Source organism: Tauraco erythrolophus, chromosome 28 (genome assembly GCF_009769465.1).
Source record: "Tauraco erythrolophus isolate bTauEry1 chromosome 28, bTauEry1.pri, whole genome shotgun sequence".
Taxonomy (NCBI): domain Eukaryota; kingdom Metazoa; phylum Chordata; class Aves; order Musophagiformes; family Musophagidae; genus Tauraco; species Tauraco erythrolophus.
Genome location: NC_141492.1, coordinates 5,256,762 through 5,278,547, shown reverse-complemented (window position 1 = coordinate 5,278,547; position 21,786 = coordinate 5,256,762). Strand labels below are relative to the sequence as shown.

The window sequence follows — 21,786 nt, the reverse complement described above, 5'->3', positions numbered from 1 at the left end:
GCCGCGGTGAAACGCTGCCGGCGGTCCGGCTGCTCTTTAAATGCACAGTTTGGTTAAGGCTGGAGTCCAGGAGTGCATTCTCCTGCTCCGACCATCTCCCCGCATCCCTCCATCGGCTCAGCGTACGCTGGTACCTTCGTCCCCCGTGATGGGAGGAAGGCCGGATGATGAGGATGCTCCTCCAGCCGGCCTGGCTGCGGGCTCTGAGCCGCGCTGGGTGCCAGGGGCGTGCTCTCCCGGTGCTTTCCATGGGGCAGCTCCATAAGCATGGATCTCATGGGGTTGGCTTGGTTTTAATCTGAAGGGGGAAAGACAAAGCAGTGTAACTCCGGCAGTTATTCCGGTGTTGGCGTGTTCGTTTAGCCTGCTGGGAGCGGCTGCTTCCAGCTATGAGAAGTATGGGAAGAATTCAGAAACTCGAGGGATCAGTGCATATTTCTTTCCTGGCGTAACGCTTCCGGCCGGAGCGGCCGCGGGTGGGAGCGCGCAGGTGGCACCGATGGTGGGAAGGAGAAAGGGGTTTGTGCCAAGTCAGTGAGGAGCAGTTTTGGGTGCCAGCCTTGCGGCACCGCGCCGTACTCGCGAGGCGCAGACCGGCGGCATGCTAAGGCACGCCTGGTTCCTCGGCACGCCGCGGTGCCGAGGGCGGCAGTTTCGTCCTCGGGACCTGGATCCTGTTGCAAGGTTTCGGTGCGGCGCCGAGGGCAGGGTGGGACGAAGGGTCCCTCGGTGGGACGGAGCTGGGTGCAGGGTGCTGAGCCCCATCCCGCAGCGACCTCGCACCGTGCCACAGGACCGCGGGATCCCTCGCCTCCGAGCGGAGCCGGGAAAGCGCCGCCGGGACGGGGTTGGGAAACGGATGAAAGGGCTGAAGAGGCAGAGCCCTGCTCGGAGCCGGGCCGAGATGCTCCGCGGAGGAGGCGTCTGCTCCGACACGGAGCTCGTGCTGAGTCACGGCTCGTCAGAGCCAGCGCTGCTGTCACCGCCGTTCCGCACGCGTCTGACTCAAGCGCTGCGCTGGCTCCGGGTGGGATTTTTCCCCCGCTAACGTCGCCCCAATCGTTACCTTTGTAAAACCTGGGACGTGAAGGATTAGCTTATGGAAAAGCAAAGCTGTGTGCGAGTCACAAGTCAGTCTGGCTTTGACGTCAGAGGGCTGTGCAGAACAGCTACTCCGTACTGGGAGTGCAAACCAGTCCGGTGTGGACATCCTGGTCACACGCAGCGGGAACGCTTGCTGTGACCCTTTAAATTCTTGTGTTGAATGGTGAAACCTGACCTCGACGAGGGTGTTTGTGCAGTTACCTGCTTCAGGTGGTAACACACAAACCAGTTCAAAACAGCAAATCCCGATCGTTCCGGGATTTATCCAAACCTAACTGCTGGGACTCCGTCCTCCAGTGCTTTTCCAAAAATAGGCAGAAGGGCTCACGGGGTGTTCGTGCTGCAGCCAAAGTGTAACTCAGGACTTGTTTGCTTCGTGCTTGAGTCTGCTCTGCCCCTCGCCTGCGCTCCGGGCTCCCTGTTTACTCGCTGTGAGGTTTCACAACCCTCCCTCGCTCCTGCTTTTGTTGGCATTGACCTTGAAACGCCACTGGATAATGTATCATTGCCCGTGCTCTCACGTTCTCTTGGTTTTTATTAATTCTCTAACTTACTGCAGCGGTATTTTTCATACCCCGTCCTACAACCACGTAGGTGGGAAATCCTGCTGCAGCCCGAGCCCTGTCCGTAGCTCTGCAGCCGCCTGCCGGATCGCTCCGCTGCCGGAGGAGCGGGGACGGCAGCCCGCGGAGCTGCAGGACGGTCTGATGACTTCAGCCCTCCTGGAACCGCTTACACGACAGTGTGAGAAACGCACGTCGCGGTAACAGCGGGAGTCGCTGCCCAAAATTGAGTTGTCCTTCCCAGGAACGGCGCCGGGGAGAAGTTGAAGATGGATTAGCCAGGAGGGCAGAAGGTGCTCTGGCAAAGATGCGGGAAGATTTGTTCCCTGCTGAACGGAGTCTGTCGGTGACTCAGCGAAACGCGAGGAGCGTTGTCGTTCTGCAGAGTCATGAGTAGATACTGGGAAAGGCAAAGTCCGTTCTGGCCGGGCACCGGGTGCTCTGCGGGCAGGGGCGGGAGGAGCTCGGTGGTGGCCGAACGCCGAAGGCTTCGCCCACCTGGCAGGAAGGAAGCCTGGCTGCACGGATTATTTCTCCGCGGTCGGATGACAACGCGGGAGACAGGAGGATGCGCACGAGTCCTGCGTGTCCTCCTGTCCTGTGCCTCCTCCCCAGCCCCATCTGTGGACCTCACCTCCTCGTCCTTTTCCAAATGCTGATTTCTTTGAACCATAAAGATTGGAAAAGGGACGAGGTAGCCGCATCCTGCATGTCATCCTGGTTTCCATCACACATACGTTACATATTATTCACCGAGGTAACGAGCCGGTTTTAAACTCCCGTGGGGCAGAGCGGGCCCGGAGCGTGGCCGGGTTACCTGGCCCGTGCCAGCCTCGGACGCGATGCAGGTCCCTCTGCGGACCCACGCAGCTGCGGTGCCAGTGCTGACCCAACCTGTGCCAACAGCCACCTCCACCCGGCTCGGCAGGTCTGGACCGGGAGCTGCCAAGGAGCCTTAGGGACACACGGGATGCGCAGCCGCTGCAGCTGGAGGCGGATTCTGCATCCAGCAAAACTCCCCTTGACCTTTCCGGGAGCTCAGCCGCTGAAATTTGTACTTGGAAATTTCAGGCGCTGCCAAGAGGAGCCGTGCCGGCAGCGCAGCGTGCGGGACGCTGCCCGCTCGGTTCCCGGTTCCGCCGAGGGAGCCCTGCGCTGGCGCTGCTGGTGGCAGTGCCCAGGAGGAGCCAGAAGCTGCTGCTGCAGATGTTGTTGCCATAACCCCGCTCACCCCGTGCTCGCTGGCGATCGGCGCTGCCCGTTACACCGGCAGAGGCAAAGCGCGGCGCTGCCGTGGGCGAGCGGGGTCTGGCGGGGTGGCCGGCGATGGTGGGGGGCTGCAGAGCGGCACCCAAATGGGTGCTGTAGTGACCCAGGGAAGCAAAATTCCCGATTTACCAGTGTTGCTCTGGCTTTGCAAAGACTCCATGAAACTGGAAGTAAAACTTCTCCCCCTTGCCAAGGGCTTCTGAGACAGCAGTTTGCTAATTCCTGCCCCGCAGCAGGACTCTCCACGCTGGTGCGGAGTGCCAGGCTGGTGTCCCCCCGTGCAGCGCGATGGGGCTGCTGTCCCCCCCGTGCGGGACAGGGACACGGGCCGCGCGTCTGCGGCAGAAGTTCCCTTAAGTAACGCGCCCTCGGCTGATTCATCAGCCTTGTTCCATAAACAGGAAGCCGGGAAAGTACAAGCAGGTGATCTTGTGCTGCTGCAAACGTAAATTATATCTGATTGCTCGGGTTTTTTTTTTTTCCTCCAGCTGCCTGCTAACTCTTTATCCAGGTGAAGAATTGTTTTGTCAATGAGGAGCGATCTGTTTGCAGCAGGGAGGTCTTTCAAGTTCACAGCACGGATTCAGAGAGAGCTTGACTTTGACATGGAGCTTTTCCCCATCCTGACGCTGCCTGCGCTGTTTTGGAATGCTTCAGATCGGAGCAGGAGAGGAGGGTCCTTCCCAGGGACCAGCCTGCTTCCTTCTCCCAGTTTCCACAGTACCAGACTTTATTTCGACACCGTGGCTTCCCGTGTCGCCCTGACTAACGTCTTCCAGGACTTGGGAGGCGGAGATTTCCAAATAACCCTGCTAATTCGGGGAATGGGCTCGTGGTGGGCTTGGGAGCACTGGCCGAAGCCCCGTTTGTTCCCTCCCGCGGCGCTGGGCGTTGCGAACGACGCCGAGCGCTGTTGAGGGATTGCAAAGTTGAGCGCACGTTGCGCGCTGCTGCCAAGAGAAATAATCCCCGAGAGCGCCGCCGTGGTCTGGAATGAACTCCCTTAACGTCTAAACAGAGGCGAGACAGCTCGAGTCTGCTCGGATTTGAGATGGGGGCAGACACTCCTCCCTCTCTTCCCTCCCAGTAAAGGCAGCGGCTCAGCATCTGCTTTGAAGCTGCTGGTGCTGGGAGGAGGCTGGAGGAGTCTCTAATTAAACCCAGCGCAGAAGGGCCGTGGTGGGCGGCTGGCCGGGCGCGGGGAGCGCCGCTGGTGGCTGACCCCCTGTTTGCTTTGGCTCTTTCCCCCTCCTGGCATCATCTAATGGTTTGGTGGGAGGTGGCACCGCTGCAGCCCTCTCCCGGTATTCCGCGCCGTTAGGGAATGGTCAGGGGCTGAGTCACTGCCGGGCAGGGCAGGGAAGTCTTTTCCTGCCACCTCTGCAGCAGCCCCACCGAGATGACCGTAAAGACATGACCTGAGAACGGTGTCTGGCCAAGGGAATCCGGCGCGGGGCGGCGTGGCCGGAGCTGCCCTCCGGCGTGCCGCAGCCCTGGCTGCTGCCCCGCGGCACCGGCCCGAGTGACAGTGATGGATCATTTTGGTCTCGGAGACAACTTCTTCGGTTGCTGCTTTTGGATTTCGAGGAAGGTTGTTTCACCGCCTGCGTTCCCCCTGCCGGGGTGCCCGGCTGCGGCGCGGCCATCGCAGGGACATGGCCCCACGGGCACGTTGCACCCGGCTGGGCGATGGGTACATGGAATCCCCATGGCACAGCGCAGCTGGGCGCGGGTGCAGAGTCGGCAGCTGGACGGGGTCCGCGAGACCCTCGGTGCACAGAAAGGGGTTGCGCCGCGGCAAAGCTCCGGTCCTGCTCTGCTCCGCTCGCCCTGCGGTGCTCTCCCTCGTATCCCGACGTTCAGCCAGGCCCTTATTTTGCACCATTTTTGTGGAAATTTCATTTGAGACCTGAGCTGTTGGTGCCTCTCGTGCTTTTGTATCCCCCGTGTCTGTGCCCGTGCCTCCCTGCTTGTCCCCGCTTCCATCAGTGCTTCGACCATCTGAGAAACCTCTGCCCCTTGCCCAAGCCCTGACTCGCCACCCAGCCTGGCACCATCTGTCGCTCCTACTTAATTTCTTACTCTATTCTTTTGAGGAACATCAGTTTGCAAAATTCTGGATAAATAGCATAGATCTGGGTTTGTACAGCATCGAGCGTTTCTAGTTGCCGCTCGGAGCAGAGGAAATCCTGGCGCAGGAGTCGGCGCAGGCCGATGGCAGCGGTGCCACGAGCAGATGAAAAGCTGGAGGATGAACACCCAGGAGCCGCGTCCCTCGCCGCGGGCGCTGCGTGGCAGGTTGCGTGGGCTGGAAAATTTCTGTTCTCTTTTCCTGTCGGCCGGTTGGATGCATCTGGCAGGATTTTCTGCAGAAAGTTTCGTTTTTTCCCCTCTCATCGGCAAGTTTCTGTTTGTTTTTGGTTTTTTTAATAAAAAAAGCCTGAAAGAACTCACCGAGAGTGCTTGTTTCAAGGAAAGGAGAACTTGCAGCAAAAATCAGGAAACGTTAAGTTGGTGTCATCAGTTTAGAGCTCGTGGGAGCCCTTTGCACGTGGCTGGCGGTGAGGACGCGGCGCACGACCCTTTTTGAGGTGGTGCACGGCGGCACCGTGCCCGATGCCAACCCCCTGTCCCCCTCCTTGTTTTGCAGCGTTCTCACGTGCCGGGGCTGGAGCCGATGGCAGACAATGTCAACAACTAACAACTAGCGCAGGCCCGGAAGCTGTGGAGCAGCTCCGCATCGAAGCTGGCATCGAGAGGATCAAGGTGAGCACAGGAGCTGGAGCAGGGCGGCACGTGCCAGCGTCTGGGGCGGGCAGGGTCCCTGGGCAAGTGCTTTGGGTTTTCCTCGAGCTGCTGCCATGTCTCCGGCTCAGATATCGCAGCGTTTCTAGACGAGACCCTTCCCTGCGGGCACTGCCCATCCTGGGAGATCACAGCCTGGGCAGCTTCTCCTGGCTGTTAGAGGTGACGGGGCAATCCGAGGGCACACTGGCCACTGCAGCGAGTTCCTGGTGCTCAGCCGGGCACGTGCCACCTGCGAAGGCGCTGAAGCCGCAGAGGCCGGACCCAGCGAAGCTCCGCAGGACGCGCTCACGTGTGTTCCGGTCTTGTTATCCCATTTTTTCCGCAGGACGGCCTCACTGTCCCCGTGCAGTTTCTCTCTGCACGGTTATTTCGCAGCTGCTGCGTTTTGCAAATGGAAAGGGAGAGCGGAACGCCTCCCTTCCCAGCGGAACGCCTGGGGGAAGGTTGGTTTGTGCTGCAGTTATCCGGGCTAGCAAACTGGAGTCTGTTCCCAGCCCCGTGCCGGCTCACCAGCAATGTGCTGGGTCAGCAAAGGAGCCCCAGGAATAAAACTCCCTTTGGCACCGGGGGGTTGGAGCAGGTAATGAGCTCACAGCCACAGCGTCCCCCGAGAGTCGGAGACTGGGTCCTCCGGGATCTTCCACTCTATTCTTCCAGTACCTCAAGGGGGCCTACAAGAAAGATGGGGAGAGGCTGCTCAGGAGGGCCAGTTGTGATAGGACAAGGGGTAATGGTTTTAAAATAGAGGGAGGTAGATTCAGGTTGGATATTAGGAAAAAATTTTTTACCCTGAGATTTGTAGAACACTGGAACAGGTTGCCCAGAGAGGTGGTGGATGCTCCATCCCTGGAGACGTTCAAGGCCAGGTTGGACAAGGCCCTGAGCAACCTGATCTAGTTGGAGATATCCCTGTTCCTTGCAGGGGGGTTGGACTAGATGACCTTTGAAGGTCCCTTCCAGCCCTAACCATTCTATGATTCTATGATTCTATTCTGGGAACTGGCTCGGTGATCGTGGTACCCGGCGCTTGTTTGGCCACGTGAGCTCTGGGGAGCAGCCCTGGCTGGCGACAAACGTTAGCCTGTGGGCCACGAGTCCCGGCTCCATGAGCAGGAGAGCCCGGGGCGCTCCCTGGATTTACTCTTCTTAAGCCACAGAGTTGCCACGCTCGTCACCCGGCTCTGCTGCCCGCGTCTGGGCTCTGCCTGCCTGGGTCGGGCAGGATGTGGTGGGGCCACTCCGCTGCCCGTCCCTCCGAGGAGCTCCCCGGGAGGAGAGGAAGAGGAGGGAAGAGATGAGATCCATTCCTGGAAAGTCACTTGTCGGAAAGCTGCGCAGAGGAAGGCCCCGCGCGTGGCAGGGAACGGCGCAGCGAAACTGAAACGCCGCGAGGGTGCCAAACCCCCCGGAGAGTTTTCAACTCCGTGTCCTGCCGGAGAATGTCGTTGACTTCCGTCCCTGCTGCTTCTGCAGCAGCGGGGTCCTCCGTCATCTCCGCTGTCCATGTGCAGGAGATGATTTTTTTTTTTTTTTTTCCCTTTTTTTGAAGCCGTGAGGTTTTGTAGCTGTTTTAGGGCCACCACTTTCCAGACTCACCAGTGACCCACCCCTCAGCGAGGCCGTTTTTAGGGAAGACAAAACAATTACAGGTCTTCCCCCGGCACAGGCGTCGACGACTCTCCTAAGAATTACGGTGTCTCAGCTCCAGGATCCCACCCGGTGCGTGCCGAGGAGGAAGGCGGTGTGCGTATCCGTGCCGACCTTGGCAGCTGTGCCTATCAGGAATGCTTTGCTGGGGAAGAGCGACAGTGGTGGGACCACAAACGTGCTGCCGTTCAGGCTGCGTGGGGAAGACATGCTGTCTGGGCGAGCGTTCGGTAAAGCCGTGATCGCAAAGCCGGCTCGCTGGTGAGCGTGCCGAGCCGGCCGGCTCCGGAGCACGGTGTCAAACGAGCCCTGTCTCCTCCAGCTCCTCTCCCCGCCTCGCAGCTGGGGTCGGTGGGACACAAATTTGCCTGCGGATAAAACGCTGCAACACGCTCTGAGCTGAGGGGCAGGGGCTGCGCCGCGAGCTCTCGGCGCGGCGGTGCCGGCAGCGAGCGCGGCACGGTGAGGAACACGCTCCGATCCCCGCTGCGAGGTCTGACGGAGCACCCGCGCCGCCGTCCGAGCGCAGCCCCGCCGCCGCGCTGCCCTCTTCCTCCTCCCTGCCACCACACAGCCCTGGCACAGGGCCAGACCCTTCCCAGCCGCTGCCTCCGCTCATCTTTCCCTTCGTTCCCGCAGCCGAAGCCTGAAGAGGAGCGCGGAGGTTTCCAGGCCGCGTGCTCTCGGAGCAGGTTCAAGCGGATCTCTTTCCCCGCGCTTCGCTCTGGGATGAGGAGCAATCGCTGTTTTACGAGCGACATTCCGAAGGCAGAGGCTGGACCCTGTCTCCGCAGAGCAGTTCTGCTCTCGGATCCCAAGGGATGGATGGGATGAGTGTTTTTAAGTGCTGTCCAGGAGCATCTTCACTCCAGGGTTAGGAATTTGGTGCTTAGTGTTGCAATAACACCCCAAAAGCGCCTGGTCCAGCGCAGCCTCTGGACCTGCCCTTCCAGGAGACACCAGGAAGCGGAGGAGGACGCCCGCCCCGCGGTGCGGAGGCACCGGTTCATGTGGTTTGCCCGAAGCCGCAGAGATCCAGGGTTTTGCCGCGAGCGCCGTTTCTCCTCCTCACTTTGCACTCTTGGGTGCTGCTGGGGGGTTTCGGTAATGATGGCACGGAACCGCACGTTCCCGGTGGGCAGGTTGGCATCGCTCCGCAGGCGGCAGCGGCCTCTGCCACGCCGCGGAGCACGGTGAGCCCCGGGAATGCCGCGATGAGAGCGGCAGAGCCGGGAGGTGACGTGTAGGTGCCGTTCATCCCCCTGAATCACGGCGCAGCGCGGCTGAGAGGGTCGAACCGCCCCGGTGCCGAGCAGCCGCGGAGATCCCGGGAAGGGAAGCGCTGCCGTGAGGCTCTGCGGCTACAGCAGGTCACATCTGGGCCTTCCAGATGTGGTGTGGCTGCATCTCTGGTTTGTGTTTCCCTTCGGTTCAGCCGGCTGTTAAGTCAATTAAAACACAAATAGGGTTGCTGTGGGTCTCCAGAGCTGCTGGCACGTCCCTGCCCAGCCTCTCCCCGGGCCTCCCGCCCTCCTCGCTGCCAGGCAGTGCGGCCGCGGTGCCCGCCGCCACGCTCCCCTCTGCCCGGCGGCTCTGGGCTCGCAGTTCCCTGAAGACCCTTTGAACTAAAACAAGCAGAGCCTTAAGTAACAGTTTCCAACAGTTCCAAACCTCCGTTTTTGACATCAGAGGGCGGCCGCTCACGCAGGCTCTTTCCCTTCCTTTTTTATCTGAAAACCCTTAAAAATAAGGACAATAACATCTTCTTTTAAATCTCTTGCTCTCAGTTGGGAGTGTTTTTCCCATACTCATCACTTTAGTTATGTCAGACCTTACAAACTCCTTTTCCGTGTCCGTTTCCCCTTTTCATTTGTCGCCGTCTCCGTAAGTTTCCGTTAGGAAAGCGGCGGGTCTCGGGATGCGGCGGGTGGTGGGCTGAGCTCTGCGCCTTCACCTGAACGTTCCCACTGACCTTCTGCTTTCTTGCAACGTTTAGGTCTCGAAAGCATCTTCTGAGCTCATGAATTACTGCGAGCAACATGCCCGGAACGACCCGCTGCTGGTTGGAGTGCCCGCGTCGGAGAATCCTTTTAAGGACAAAAAGCCCTGTATCATCCTATAGCTTTCCTCGCCCCGGCGCGTGCCATCTCTCAGGCAGGGCACCGTCCTCCATCAACTGAAACCAACCTCCAAACTTAACGACTGCGCCGAGGGGTAAACACTAACGTTGGATTCGAATAGAACTTAAATCTCAAAAAGAAAAAAAAAAAAAGGAAAAAAAAAAAAAAAAGAAAAAATTGCAAGTGGTTTAGGGAAAGGGGGTCGGCTCCTGGGAAGGAGCCGCACCGAGAGGGGTCGGAATTTAAAAACAGGGAGAAAAAAACACAACAGGGTTGAGGGTGGGGGGAGGATTTTTAATAGCGACGTTCGGAATCGGTGCCGGGGTGGAGGCAGCGGGGTTTGCCGATGGGATGCCAGAGCCGAGTGCCGGGACCTCGGCAGGAGCTTGGACCAAAGCTCCGAGTGGGTCTGAGCCAATTAGTTTCCAATTAGCGCATCGGGGCGAGAATCTGCTCTGTTCCTTGAGAGGGGGAGAGAGAAGAGCCCGGGTGGGGGCTGTTCTCTAGGAAACCAGTACAAAAAAAAAGGAAAAACCACACCAACCACAACACAGCTGGAAAAATTGGCTGTTGCAAATGGCTGAACCGAGGCTGGGGGGCGGTGGGGGGCTCCTTCCCCGTGCCACACGGCCCCGCTCGTGGGGCCGGCACCGCGGGGAAACGCGCTCCGGCGTCGGATCCGGCGGCCCGGAGGGTTCCCGTGAGCGGCGTTAGGAAGCCCGAGGCGGGGGGGCGGCAGGGGGCTCACCCCTCTGACCCGCCTGGGTTTCTCCGTGTTGTTGCCACTGTTTTTCCCAAACGGGACTGTGCTGGGGGCGGGGGGGAAGGGGCTTTCTGTTGTGCCGCATCACGGGAGAAATCTTTTAAAATCGGCCTTTTCGGACAGTTTCGGTCCGAAAGATTCCGGTCGGCAGGTTTACCTCGCGTTTCCCATCTCCCGTTTTCTCCCGAGAGCGGCAGGTGGGAGCCGTTCCGCTGCGTCCGGGAATTCGGGGGATGAGCGTGGGGCTGTAGAGGAAGGAATGGCTCAGTTCAGTCCCTGGCCCTTGGAAATCTCGAAACGCGATTCCAACCGGGAGCGCTGTGTTCACCGGCGTCAACGCACCGCCGCAGAGCCAGGGTAGCCCGGCACGGAGCAGCCCGCGAGGAAGAGAGGATGAGCAGGCGAGCCTTCCTCCCGCTGCCCACTGCAGAGCCCCGCGCGCCAAGGCAGCGATGGAGCCCGATGGCTCCGTGCCGGGGCAGCGGCGGATGCTCGGAGAAGGATCGGAGCTCCGGGGTCCCAGCGCGTCTCCCTGTGCCACCGGAGCTGCCGCCCTGGGTGCGCTGGGCACCCTGCAGCTGTCTGAGCCACGGCACCACTCACCGGCCCCCGCTTCGCCGGGCACAGGACGGGTCCCGGGTTGGGTTTAAGCGACCGAGCCTGGTGTGCATCCGCAGGGCAGAGCCCGAGCTCGGCGCTCCGCAGGGAACGGCAGCTCCCGGTGGGAGCAGAGGGACGGTTGGTTCCCTAACGGCACACCGTACCCGTTCCCGGTTATCCTGAACGCAGGTACCCCGTGTGGTGGCTGAATCCAGACGGTGCCAAGTTTCAGTCTCGGGAAGACTGAAAAAAAAAAACCCACACCCCACTTGATGTGAAATCTTGGGAATTTTCCCATTCCCCCAGTGCTTTGGATTCGGTTTGAAACGCCACGGCCTCCCGCTGGGATGGGAGCCGCACGCGGGCGATCCCTCCACGGGACAGGGAGCGCTTCCCATCGCCGCGTCCGCCGGCAGCCCCGGAAAGGGAAACTGGTTGGAGACTCTCGGGGTCGCTGAACCGCGCTCCCGCTTTCTGTCGTGGCTCAGTTGGAGGGAGGGAACGCGGCCGCCCGCACTGGAGCTGCGTGTGCTGAGGCTGGTCGGAGTCACTGGTCCGGGCAGGGCGCTGGGAGGTTCCGCTGCCCGCTCCTCGGAGCCTGGTGGCATTCCCGGGTCTGCCGCCGGCGTCCAAAGGCACAGGCAGCGGAGCCTGCGGCCACGTGGCTGGCACCCGGGAAGGCGGTTGGCGTCTTCCAGGAGGACGAGGAGCGCGAGGGTCTTCCTCCCGTGACACAGGGGTGGGCTGAGGGTCAGTCAGGCCGAGCACAGCCGCCCCTCTGCGGCACCGGCCGGCCCGCCGCGGAGGCTGTGGTTGGCAGAGCTGCTCCATTGGCACTCCTTGGCTGCAGATCTCTCGCCATGGCATTTCCCGAGTGCGCCATCACTTGCCTTTTTAAAGGAAGTTGGAAAAACCAACCCCATGTTTTTAACACTAAGGCAAACGGCAGCACCTCCCGCGCCGCTCCCCTGCTTTCCCGGGATCCTTCGCCGGTCCGAGCGTTTTAAACCTCCCGTCTCCCCCCATCCCCGCCGCGGCCCGCGCTCTCGTCCTGGCGCCAGCCTCGTGCCGCACTCGGGTGATCCCTGGGATTTCCCCCCGGCCCGATGGGAGCGCGGGGGCGGCGGAGCGGAGGGAAGGGATTTATTTCCCTCTGGGGCCGAGCGCGTCCCCGGCCCGGCACCGCGCTCAGCCTCGTCCGTCAGCAGCAGCGATGCCTTTTCGTTGTTTTTTTTTGTTTTATTCTAAAAAAATTCTTTCATCCGACATAACTCCAAGCTCTCGAACGCCGCATCGCCGCGGCAGCGCCGGGTTTCGCCGCAGCAGGGAATCTCTTCTCCGCGAGGGAATCTCCTCTGTCCTTAATCTCGTACAGTTCCAGCCTTATTTTTCTACTCCATTGCTGATTCTTCCTCTACGTGGAGACCAGCGCATGGTGCTATAGCCGGTGACCCAGGCGCGTGCCCGAGCCGCATGCCAGCCGGACCAGCCTGCGCTCCGCGCGCGGCGAGCGAGCGCGCCGAGGTCGCCGCGGGAGCCGCGCACCGCTCGGCACCCGGGCAGGGGCTGCGTCCCCCCCACCCCCCATCGCCTTGTGCCACCCCGAGGGGCTCCCCGACACCCAGGCCCTGGTGGGTGCCAGCCCTGCCATGCCCCACCTTCCCATCTTGCCCTCCCCAGCCCCTGGGATGGCGCCGGGGCTCACCGCGGGATGCTCGGCTGGCGATGCCCACCAGGCACTGCGGTCCGGTAAATCGGGGTCAGCCCGCGTCCCCCCTCATCCTTCCACCTACGTGGCCGCGCTCATCCCGGTGTCTTGCCGGCGTCGTGCCGCCACGCCGGCGGTGGGATGGTTGGCGAGGGGCAGGTTTAGGTTCGGAGTGCGGCTGGAGCTGGGAGAAGGGGACAGGGAGCGTCTGCCCAGGATCCCTTGGGACCCTGGGGACGGGCTGGGGGTCCCGGCACGGCGACGCCGGTGGGCTGGTGGCAGCGGGGTCCTGCCGGGAGCCGAGCGGGGGGTGGGGCCTGCCGGCGGGTGCTGGTGTCTCTCAGTGGGTGACTCATTAGGTGGAAAAATCCTCGACCTTTTATTTTTTTTTTATAATTTTTTTTTTTTTAATTTTTTTCTTCGTCTGAGTAAATCAGTGATCATACTGTAGATGTTTTTGTAGAGCATAAATATAAGTGCGAATTACCGTAGTTGCTTGTACTTTGTTAGTGCATTTGCCAAAAAAAAAAAACACACAAAAAAAAAAGAAAAAAGGTTAAAAAAAAAAAGTTTAAAAAAAAAAGACTTTTCAGGACTTTTTAAGTGCTGCAGATGGCGAAGGGGGAGCGGGGAGCCGGGGCCTCCCATGTGCCGCTGCCGGGGCGTGGGGCGGGCGCTGCCGGAGCCCCGGCTCCACAAAGGCCTTTTTTTGGCCGTAAACACATGCCCGAATCCGTCTGGCGTTTCTTTTTAGCGTGTGGCGAAGCCGTTGCCAAAAATAGAAAAGAGACTGAAAAAGAAAAGGGCCAGAAGGAAACGTTCTTCTATTTAATTTTTCGGTCCGTTTTCCTTGTCCTCCCCTCCCTGTCTCGGGACCGAGCTGGGAGACGCCCGGAACCCGCACGGCACCCACCGACCGGCACGCTCCGGTGGCTCCGGTGGCTCCGGTGACTCCAAGCCCGGAGCGGAGCAGATCCCCCTTCCTCCGAGTACTTAAAAAGTCGAATTTATTTAACAAAGTCAAAAACGCGTCACTGAACGGAAGCCATCGCGTCTGATCCTTCGCGCTCCTCATTTTTTCTCTCTGGTCGATTATTACCATTTTTTTGCCAAACTCTGATCTTGTTGCCAAAATCCAGGTTTGCCAAGGCCGCACGTAGGGAGTGATCGGTGTCTGTAACGTAGGCTCCTCATAACGCATTTTCGGATCTCGGTTTTTATTCCTGGTGTGCCATAGACCGATTTCTTGCACAGTGTTGAATATTTTGTGGAATTGTTGTTAAGAAGTGGATTGATAACACAATAAAAAGGCTCACTTTTCATTTTGCCACATCTGCCCAGCCTGTCCTGCGTCTGCTGCGGCGGTGCCCGGTGGGGGGGCACCCGCTTCCCCGGCGCGGTGGGTGCGCGGGTGGTCTCGGTGCCAGGGGGGGGATTCCGGGCAGAGCCGGGCTGCCGGAGGGGAAGTCGTCGGAGCTGGTGGTGACCGACCCTTCCTGCTGCTTCCTCCGGAGCTGGCTTCGGCGAAGGCATCAGCCGTGCCCCGACTCCGGATCTGCCTGTTGGGCATCGCCGGCTTCCCAAGAAGCACCAGCATCCTCCCGTCCCACGGAGCCGCAGCAAAGCGAAACCGAGAGCAGCGTTTGTTCCCTTTTCGGAGAAAAGGACGGGATCTGTGCCGGCCCTGGCACCGGCCGGCTCCCCGCTCAGCTTCCCGGCATCTCCCACCCAAAGCAGCGCCAGGGTCCGGTGCCGGAGCTGGCCGGGGCGGCGGGTGCCACAGGGGCTGCTTTCCTGGAAGGCTTCGGGAAGAGGCTTGGAGCAGCTCCTGCCCGCTCGGCCCAGCAGGAATGTGTGCCGGAGTCTGGAGCTACGCGGCCTCCGCGTGCCTGGAATAGCTGGGATGTTTCGGTGTCTGACCCAAAACGCCGAGCTGGGAGGGCAGCAGCGGGACGAGCAGCAGGATGGGCAGTGGGATGGGCAGCGGGATGGGTAGTGGGACAGACAGTGGGACGGGCAGCGGGACAGGGAGCAGGATGAGCAGCGGGATGGGCAGCAGGACAGGGAGCAGGACAGGCGGGCAGCCCTGGCTGCAACCTGCCTGCCTGGTTCTGCCAGCTGCTGCCGCCGCCGAAGGTCCGAGCTGTGGTCCTTGGGCCGAGCCGTGGTCCTGGAGCCGAGCCCCGTCACCCTGCACCAGGGTTACCCGCCTGCCAGGCTGGGTCTCGGGGACTGGCACTGCTCACGGGGGCGGGCAGGGTGGCACGGGTGGAGGTCCCCACGCTCCCCATTTCACAGATGCTCAAACTCCCTCAATTCACTTAAAACGCAGAGACGCGTCGGGGCGGCCGGGAGCTGCTCCGCTCCCGCCTTCCTGCAAACCCGCTGCCAGGCGAACCCGCCCGGCGCCGGAGCCTGGCAGCGCATGAAAGGCCACCGGACCCTCCTGCCGGCGTCGAGCCGTGGGCTCCGGCGCAGGCTGGGGATGGCTGGTGGCACGGAGCTGGGAGCGCGCTAAAAATAACCCATCCTCCTTGGCGGGGCTATTTTTAGCTTCTCCGCAGCTATAATTATCTGCCCTTGGCGTCGGGGCCAGGGAAGCTGCTGGCACCGCGGGCCGGGCTGCGGGACGTCACCAGGGTGGCTCCACGGACGGACACGGGTCCCACCGGGGCTTGGCACCAGCGTGTGCCTGCAGCGGCTCCGCGTGGCACCGGGTGCACTGGGCTGGGGGCATCACCGCAGCCGGTGCCCCCTCCCTGGCACCGCGTGGCCTCGGCACACGTCCCACCATCGCCAGGGACCCACACGAGGGAGAGCCCCGCTCCGACCGCAGGGATGTGGGGCTCGGTGCCACCCGCGCCCCACCGCGGGGAATCCCTCCGTGTGGGGATCCCAGGATGTTCCTCACCCCGCTGTGACGCGGGGCACCGGGGCACCCGCGATGCACTGGGACGGTGACCATGACGTCACAGGACGGTTTCCTGCTCCGGCATCCGGCCCCCGTGTGCCATGACACGAGCCCTCACGGCGGGAGAGGAACGGGGTACAGTGATGGGGACCCCCGCAGCCCATCACCCACCAGAGACCACCCCGGCTCTGTGCCTCAGTTTCCCCGTAGGGGGGGCACGTGGATGCAACCCCCGGGGCCCATGGGCCCCCGGGGTTGCATCCACGTGCCCCCCCCCCCTTGGCATGAACCCCAGCCCCTCCGAGGGACATTTCCCGGGCACATGCCAGGATGGCAAAGTACCAGCGGTGCTCCCGCGTGTCAGATCACACGCGTGTTGTGCGTGCACACGCGTGTGGTTTTTCACTTGCACACGTATGTGCCAAGTTCTGGGGAGCCGTGTTGCTCGGGCGTGTGTGCCCAGCACCCATCCTGGATACGGCCCCGCTGGAAGGCTCCAGGCTCTAATTATCGCCCAGGGTCTAATTATCGCCCGGCATTAATGCTCCCGGCGTCGCGCTGGCCACGGCCGGCTCACCGCGCAGCCGGCACACTGGCACCTTGTGCCGGGGGAAGGTGTGTGGCCGCCAGCCCCACTCCAGGGCCCCACCGTGGCGGTGATGCCGGGGGTGGCCGCGGTGGCGATGCCGGTGGCCACGGTGGCGGGGTGCCAGGGGTCACGGTGGCGGGGGGCCATGGCGCTTACCAAGCCGAATCAGCCCAGGATCCCCGTTCCCACCCCTGGGCCCCCTCTCCCCAGTGTCCCTCGCCCCAGTGCTGCGGTGCTGGCACGGTGCCGGGTCGGGGGTCCGGCCACACGTGGCCCCACCGGTGCTGAATCAGGGCCCCCCCAGACCCCATGGCCGCCCCCGTGTCTGGGCCGGCTCTGACCCGGTGGAACGTGGGCTCAGCGCCACCGGGACCCCCACTGCCCCGCGGGTCCCCCCTGGCTGGGGGCTGCAAGGGGGAGCTGTGGCTACGTGGGGAGGGTCCCCATTGCCCTCCACTGACTGCAGGGTCTCACGGACTCCCTCTGGCTGGGGGGTCCATGGGGGCTCTGGGGTCCCTGGGCAGGGTGGGGGGTCCTCTCCTGGCTGTGACCCACTGCAGGATCGGGCCCCTGGGGTGCAACACGCTGCCGTCTCGGGGGCGGGGGGGGTCTCTGTGTCCATGGGGGGCAGGGACAACGCGGGGGTGGGTGGCATGTGTGTGCACATGTGTGTGTGCGTGATCCGGCACACGTGTGGGCGGCTCCGTGTGTGCTCCGGGTGGGCTGCGGTCGGGGCTGCTCCGTGGGTGTCCTGCCAGGCTGGGTGGGGGGTGCTGGGGGGGCGCAGGGGGCAGCGGGGGCCATCACCCATCCCACCCCCCCGGGCCGTGACTCAGTGGGGCCTGACACACTCATCACACGGGTGGCGGCGCGCGTGGCCTCCCCGGTGACACCGGCGGCAGGAATGGTGGCCCCGATCCCGAGCCGGGGTCACCGGGGCCCCGTGACCCCTGCCTCACCAGTGAAATGAGTTTCGGGAGGCTCAGCCCACGCTCCGGCCCTTTCCTTTCCCTCCCGGTTTTCCCTGGGTGCTCCCAGGGACCAACACCCATGGGTGCCCCCAAGCCGGTGCTGCCCAGGCTGTGCCGTGCCATGCCGTGCTCCTTGCCAACAGCCCGGTGGCACAGGGCGAGCCCCAGCCATGCCCCCCCGATGCAGCCCCAGCCTCACCCAGAGCACCAGAGCTGCAGATGCACCAGGAGGGGGGTCCCTGTTTCCCCCACCCCACTCTGCCTCCTCCAGAGCCGGATTCGGGGCTCAGGCTCTCACTTTCCCGAATTGCACCGTGGGAGAGAGGGGCAACTCGGCCCTCCCGCAGGTGGGGAAACTGAGGCACGGAGCGCTGCGCTGCCAGGAATGCGGTCAGGTGAGGACGGCTCAGGGCTGTGACTCACCCTGCGGCTTCCCAGGGCACCGCTGGCCCTCTGTGCGCCCCCCCCTGTGTGCCCCCCTCTGTGCGCCCCCTCTGTGCTCCCCCCCTGTGTGTCCCCCCTGTGCGCCCCCCTGTGTCCCCCGCTTTGGCAGGTGCAGCCTTAGGGGCCGATGGCTGCAGACAGAAATCACCCTCCCCTCACTGGGCTGCCTTGTCCCCCCCCTCCTCGCCCCACGGGCCGGGTCCCATCCTGCCCCCACCGAACCAGCCCCATCGCCACCCCCCCCGCCCAGCTCCGAGCTGAGACCTGCCGGCTCGTTGCATGGGTGGTCCGGCAGACCCGGTGGGCCAGGCTGGTGGTCCTTTGCCATGTCGTCCCCCGCTATCTCCTGGGTGGGGGCCGTGGTTTGGGGCACGGTTTGTAGCCCCCACCGAGGCCCTGCCTGGTCCCCAGGGACCCCCAGGCTGTCTCTGGGGGACCCCACTCCTGCAGCCCCAGGGATGGCTCCAGCCTGCGCTGCTGTGGGTGGGAGCCGGGCTGGGATGGGGGCTGCGACGGGTCCCCGCTGCCTCGGTGGCCTCAGCCGGGCTGTCACACTCACGCCAGTGTCGCTCCGTGCCTCAGTTTCCCTCTGCAGCCCAAACCCAAAGGGAGGGCGCAGGGCACGTCCCCAAGACATGAGGCACCCTGGAATGGCCACCGTGTCCCCACCAGATGGGACGGTCACCATGTTCCCAGACGGGCCGGACGCCGCGTCCCAGCTGGGCAGGATCGCCCGCCCGGCCGTGGGGCTGGCACAGATCCCGGCCCCGCTGGGACAGGGTGTCCCCGGCCACGTGGCTGGGCCGGGACAGAGCCAGGACCGTCACCCTGGCCTGACGCCGGTGCACACCGCGAGGGGCGTCACGTGTGTGTGCGTGTCTGTGCACGCGTGTGCGTGCGTGTGAACCGGGCGGGTGCAGCGGGGGCGAGCGCGGGTGAGCTCAGGTCGGGGCCTGCTCCGACGCGCCGGTGCCGGGATGCTCGGAGCGGGGCTGGCAGCATCCATGCTGCACCGGGCCCCGTTGGCACACGCGTGTGCACATGCATGCACACACACCCTCTCCCCCCCCGTGCCCAGGCAAGGTGCTCCTGCCCTGAGGACCTGAGGCCCCAGAGGGTCCCCGCTGCCCACGCTGGGGGACCCCACACCCCACCATGCCAGGACAGTGGCATGGGGAGAGCCTGCCACCCCTGCAGGTCCCTGCCTCAGTTTCCCCTGAGCCTTCAGGTTTCATCATCCCACTCTCCGTGTCCGCACATCCAGGCACCCACTTGGGGGGGGTGTCTGTGGGAGAAGGACCCTGGAGTCCAGGCACCCCATCTCTGGGGGGGTAGAGGGTCCTTTAAAAGCACAGGCGCCCGCAGTTTGCAGCAGGGTGGTTAATCTTCGTGGGGTCTCTCTCCCTGTCCCCAGCTGCAGGAAGGGGCTGGTCGGAGCAGCCCCCCCAAGCCATGGGTACCTGCAGTGCCAAGCACCGAGTGAGTCCCGACTCTTGGGGGGATTCCCGCACGTGGAGGCAGGATGGGCTGGGGGCGTGGGGGGGTTTCCTGGCTGCAGTGGGGCTCAACCCACGGGCAGCCCATTCCCACGGCCGGGGAAGCCCGAGGGAGCTGTGATTTCTGCAAAGGAGGGGGGAGGGTGGGGATCCCCAAACCCTGGGTCAGCCCCCACCCACCATGGGGGGCCGTGCCTCAGTTTCCCACAGAGCCTGGGGCTGTGCACGGGCCCCCAGCCCCCCACAGACAGACCCTTTTCCAGAGGTGGCAATGGGGGGGGGGGGGGGTGTTCCCCTTCCCCAGCAGCGTGGGGGGATCGAGCACGGGTGGGAAACCCCCAGCCCTGCACCCAGCACACACCCCACCCCCCTCTACGTGTTTTTTGGCTGCAGAGCCCCGGGAGGAGGTGGGGAGCGGGGCCGGTGCCAAGGGCAGCCGGGGAGGGTGGGGGGAACCCATCCCCACCCCGAAACCCGCCCGGAGCGGCTGATCCCGCTCGCCGTGGGAACGGCGCGGCAGAGCAGAGGAAGGCAGACACCCGTCACTTCAACCATTTTATTGCAAACAGCGACGATTTTTTCTCCTGAAATCGGTGTAGAACAGGAGTCCGGACCGAATCCGGCCCGCGGCTCCCAGGGGCTCCAGTGCCAAACACCAGCGTTGAGCTCCAGCGCCGTAACGTCCATTATTATCCCTTGGAAAAAGCAGTTCGGCTGCAAAAACCAACACATCCCACGGCGGTGCTCGCGTCCCTGATGCCAAAAAAAAGCCACCAACCAGTCTCCATCTCCTCCCCGCACTCCGCGGTGCCCGTCCCGGGACTCCTCGGCACGGTCCCACGGTCCCCGTGGCCGAGCGCAACTCCTTGGCACGGCTCCGGCGTGCTCCGGCCAGCGTCCCACCGGGCTGCCGGTACGGCACGGCCACGGCTCGCCTCCTTCCCATGCCCACCGGTACGGCCGGGCTGCTCCTTTCTCTTCTCCGGTTACAAAGAAAAATAAATCGTGGGTGTTTGGGTCTCTGGGTTGCAACTGGCCGTCTTCTCCTTCCTTTTCCTGCCGTTTTATTTTTTTTCCTCCTTTTCCAGTACAGAGCCGGGCACGGCCGGGCTGGCTCAACGTTCCTGCAGGCAGACGTATGGCACCCACTGGTTCCTGTCGCGGCTCTCGGCGCAGTAACTGGCCACCTCCGCCAACCCATGGCTCTTCCAGGCGTCCGTTGCGGGTTCTAGGGAGGAGAAGCACGAGGTTAGTGCCACCGTCGCCGCGACACGTGGCCGTGAGTCCGTCCGTGCGTCCCCCTCCATGCCACCCCCCGTCCCTGGCGCGGTGCCCGGCGTGAATCACGGGGCTGCCGGTGCGTGGCCACGGCCGTGCCGCGCGTCACCGTCCCACTCACCGTGACTAAGAGGCAGTGGAGGTCGCGGGGCTCGGTGCCCGGCGCGGGCTCGCCCAGATGGCTGCCAGGCGCTGCATGCCCGACACGCGCAGGATGTGGATGTCGTTGTCGCAGCAAAAGGCCTGGATGAGGTGAAGTGGATCTGGAGCGCGATGTCACCCTCATCCTCCTCGTCGGTGGCCAGGACGCACAGCACCACGCTGTCGGGGTCCCTGCGGGCGCACGGGTGTTAGGTGGGGGGGTGACACCGGACCACGTCTGGATGGTGCAACCCCCCAGCCCGGTGTTGTCATGCGTCACCGGAGCGGGATGGGGGACGGACCCCCCCCCAGCACTGGGGCTGCTCCAGGCACCCCCCGCACAAACCTTTTGCAAAGAGCCTTTGCCCCGCGCTCCTGATGGACCCCTCCAGTGCAAACCGTGCTGGTGCTGCCCGACCCCCCCGCACGGACACCCCCACCCCCCTGCCCGACCCTTCCTCCCCCCCGGGATACTCACACATTCATCAGCTTGGCGGACTCGTAGACCCCCACCGTGAGCCGGTCCTGCCGCTGCGCCGCCACCAGCACCCGCTCCACCGCCTCGCTCACCGCCTGCATCCTACGGGGGGACACGACACAGACGGTGAACGGCGACATCGGCGACAGCGACAACACCCTTACCCCCCCCTCCTCCCCAAGCCCCGGGGCCGCCGCACTTACTTGCTGCTGTCGCACGGGACCAGCTCCTCCAGGGTCATGGCGCGATCGCGATCCGGGGCGGGAGCCCGGAGACCGCGGGGAAAAGGCAAATCCCGAGAGCGATAATCCCGAGAGCGGCGCTGTCGCGGCGCTATCGCAGTCCTATCGCGGCGCTATCGCCGTTTCTCCTCTCTCCTCCTCCTGCGCGGCGACAGCACGATCGCTCTGAGCTGCCGCCGCGCCCGGCGCCGCTTTTTTTACCCTCCCGCCGCGGGGCGGGCGGCGCGCGGCGCCCCCGCTTCGCCCATTGGCTGAGCCGGCACAAAGCCGCGGGTGTGCGGCGCGGCGATTGGGCGCCGCCGGCGGGTCCCACGTGGGGGTGAGCCGGTACAGGGCGGGGCGGGAACGCGCGCGCGGGGAAACCCCCGCCCAGAAACTGCCCCCCCCCCCCCCCCCCCCCCGCCCCCGCGGGGACCGGGAGCGGCAACGGGGGGGTCGGTCCGTGCACAGGGGGGTCGGGGTCGGGTCGGTGCAGGCACGGGGGTCTGCAAGGGGTCCGTCCGTGCACCGCGCTCTGCACCGGGCGCAGCACCGGGGGTCGGTCCATGCACCGGGGCAGCACCGAGGGGTCGCTCCGTGCACCGGGGGCAGCACCGAGGGGTCGCTCCGTGCACCGGGGTCGCTCCGTGCACCGGGGGCAGCACCGAGGGGTCG

General features: G+C 63.6%; 2 protein-coding genes across 2 annotated transcripts in view; one reads left to right on the top strand and one right to left on the bottom strand.

The window, feature by feature from the left end:
* Positions 1–10,113, top strand: part of GNG7 (G protein subunit gamma 7) — a 57,254-nt gene extending 47,141 nt beyond the window's left edge. The window contains 3 exon segments of the mRNA XM_086627920.1: positions 5,587–5,640; positions 5,642–5,702; positions 9,388–10,113. Coding sequence (XP_086484046.1) covers positions 5,624–5,640; positions 5,642–5,702; positions 9,388–9,513 — 204 coding nt within the window. The 5' untranslated portion in view covers positions 5,587–5,623 and the 3' untranslated portion in view covers positions 9,514–10,113.
* A 9,771-nt stretch (positions 10,114–19,884) lies between these two features.
* GADD45B (growth arrest and DNA damage inducible beta) lies at positions 19,885–21,254 on the bottom strand. The gene is given in 6 exon segments (XM_086627811.1): positions 19,885–20,221; positions 20,389–20,451; positions 20,454–20,522; positions 20,525–20,604; positions 20,891–20,992; positions 21,094–21,254. Coding segments are annotated over 6 exon segments (465 nt in total). The 5' UTR covers positions 21,132–21,254; the 3' UTR covers positions 19,885–20,108.
* Between the last annotated feature and the right edge of the window lie 532 nt (positions 21,255–21,786).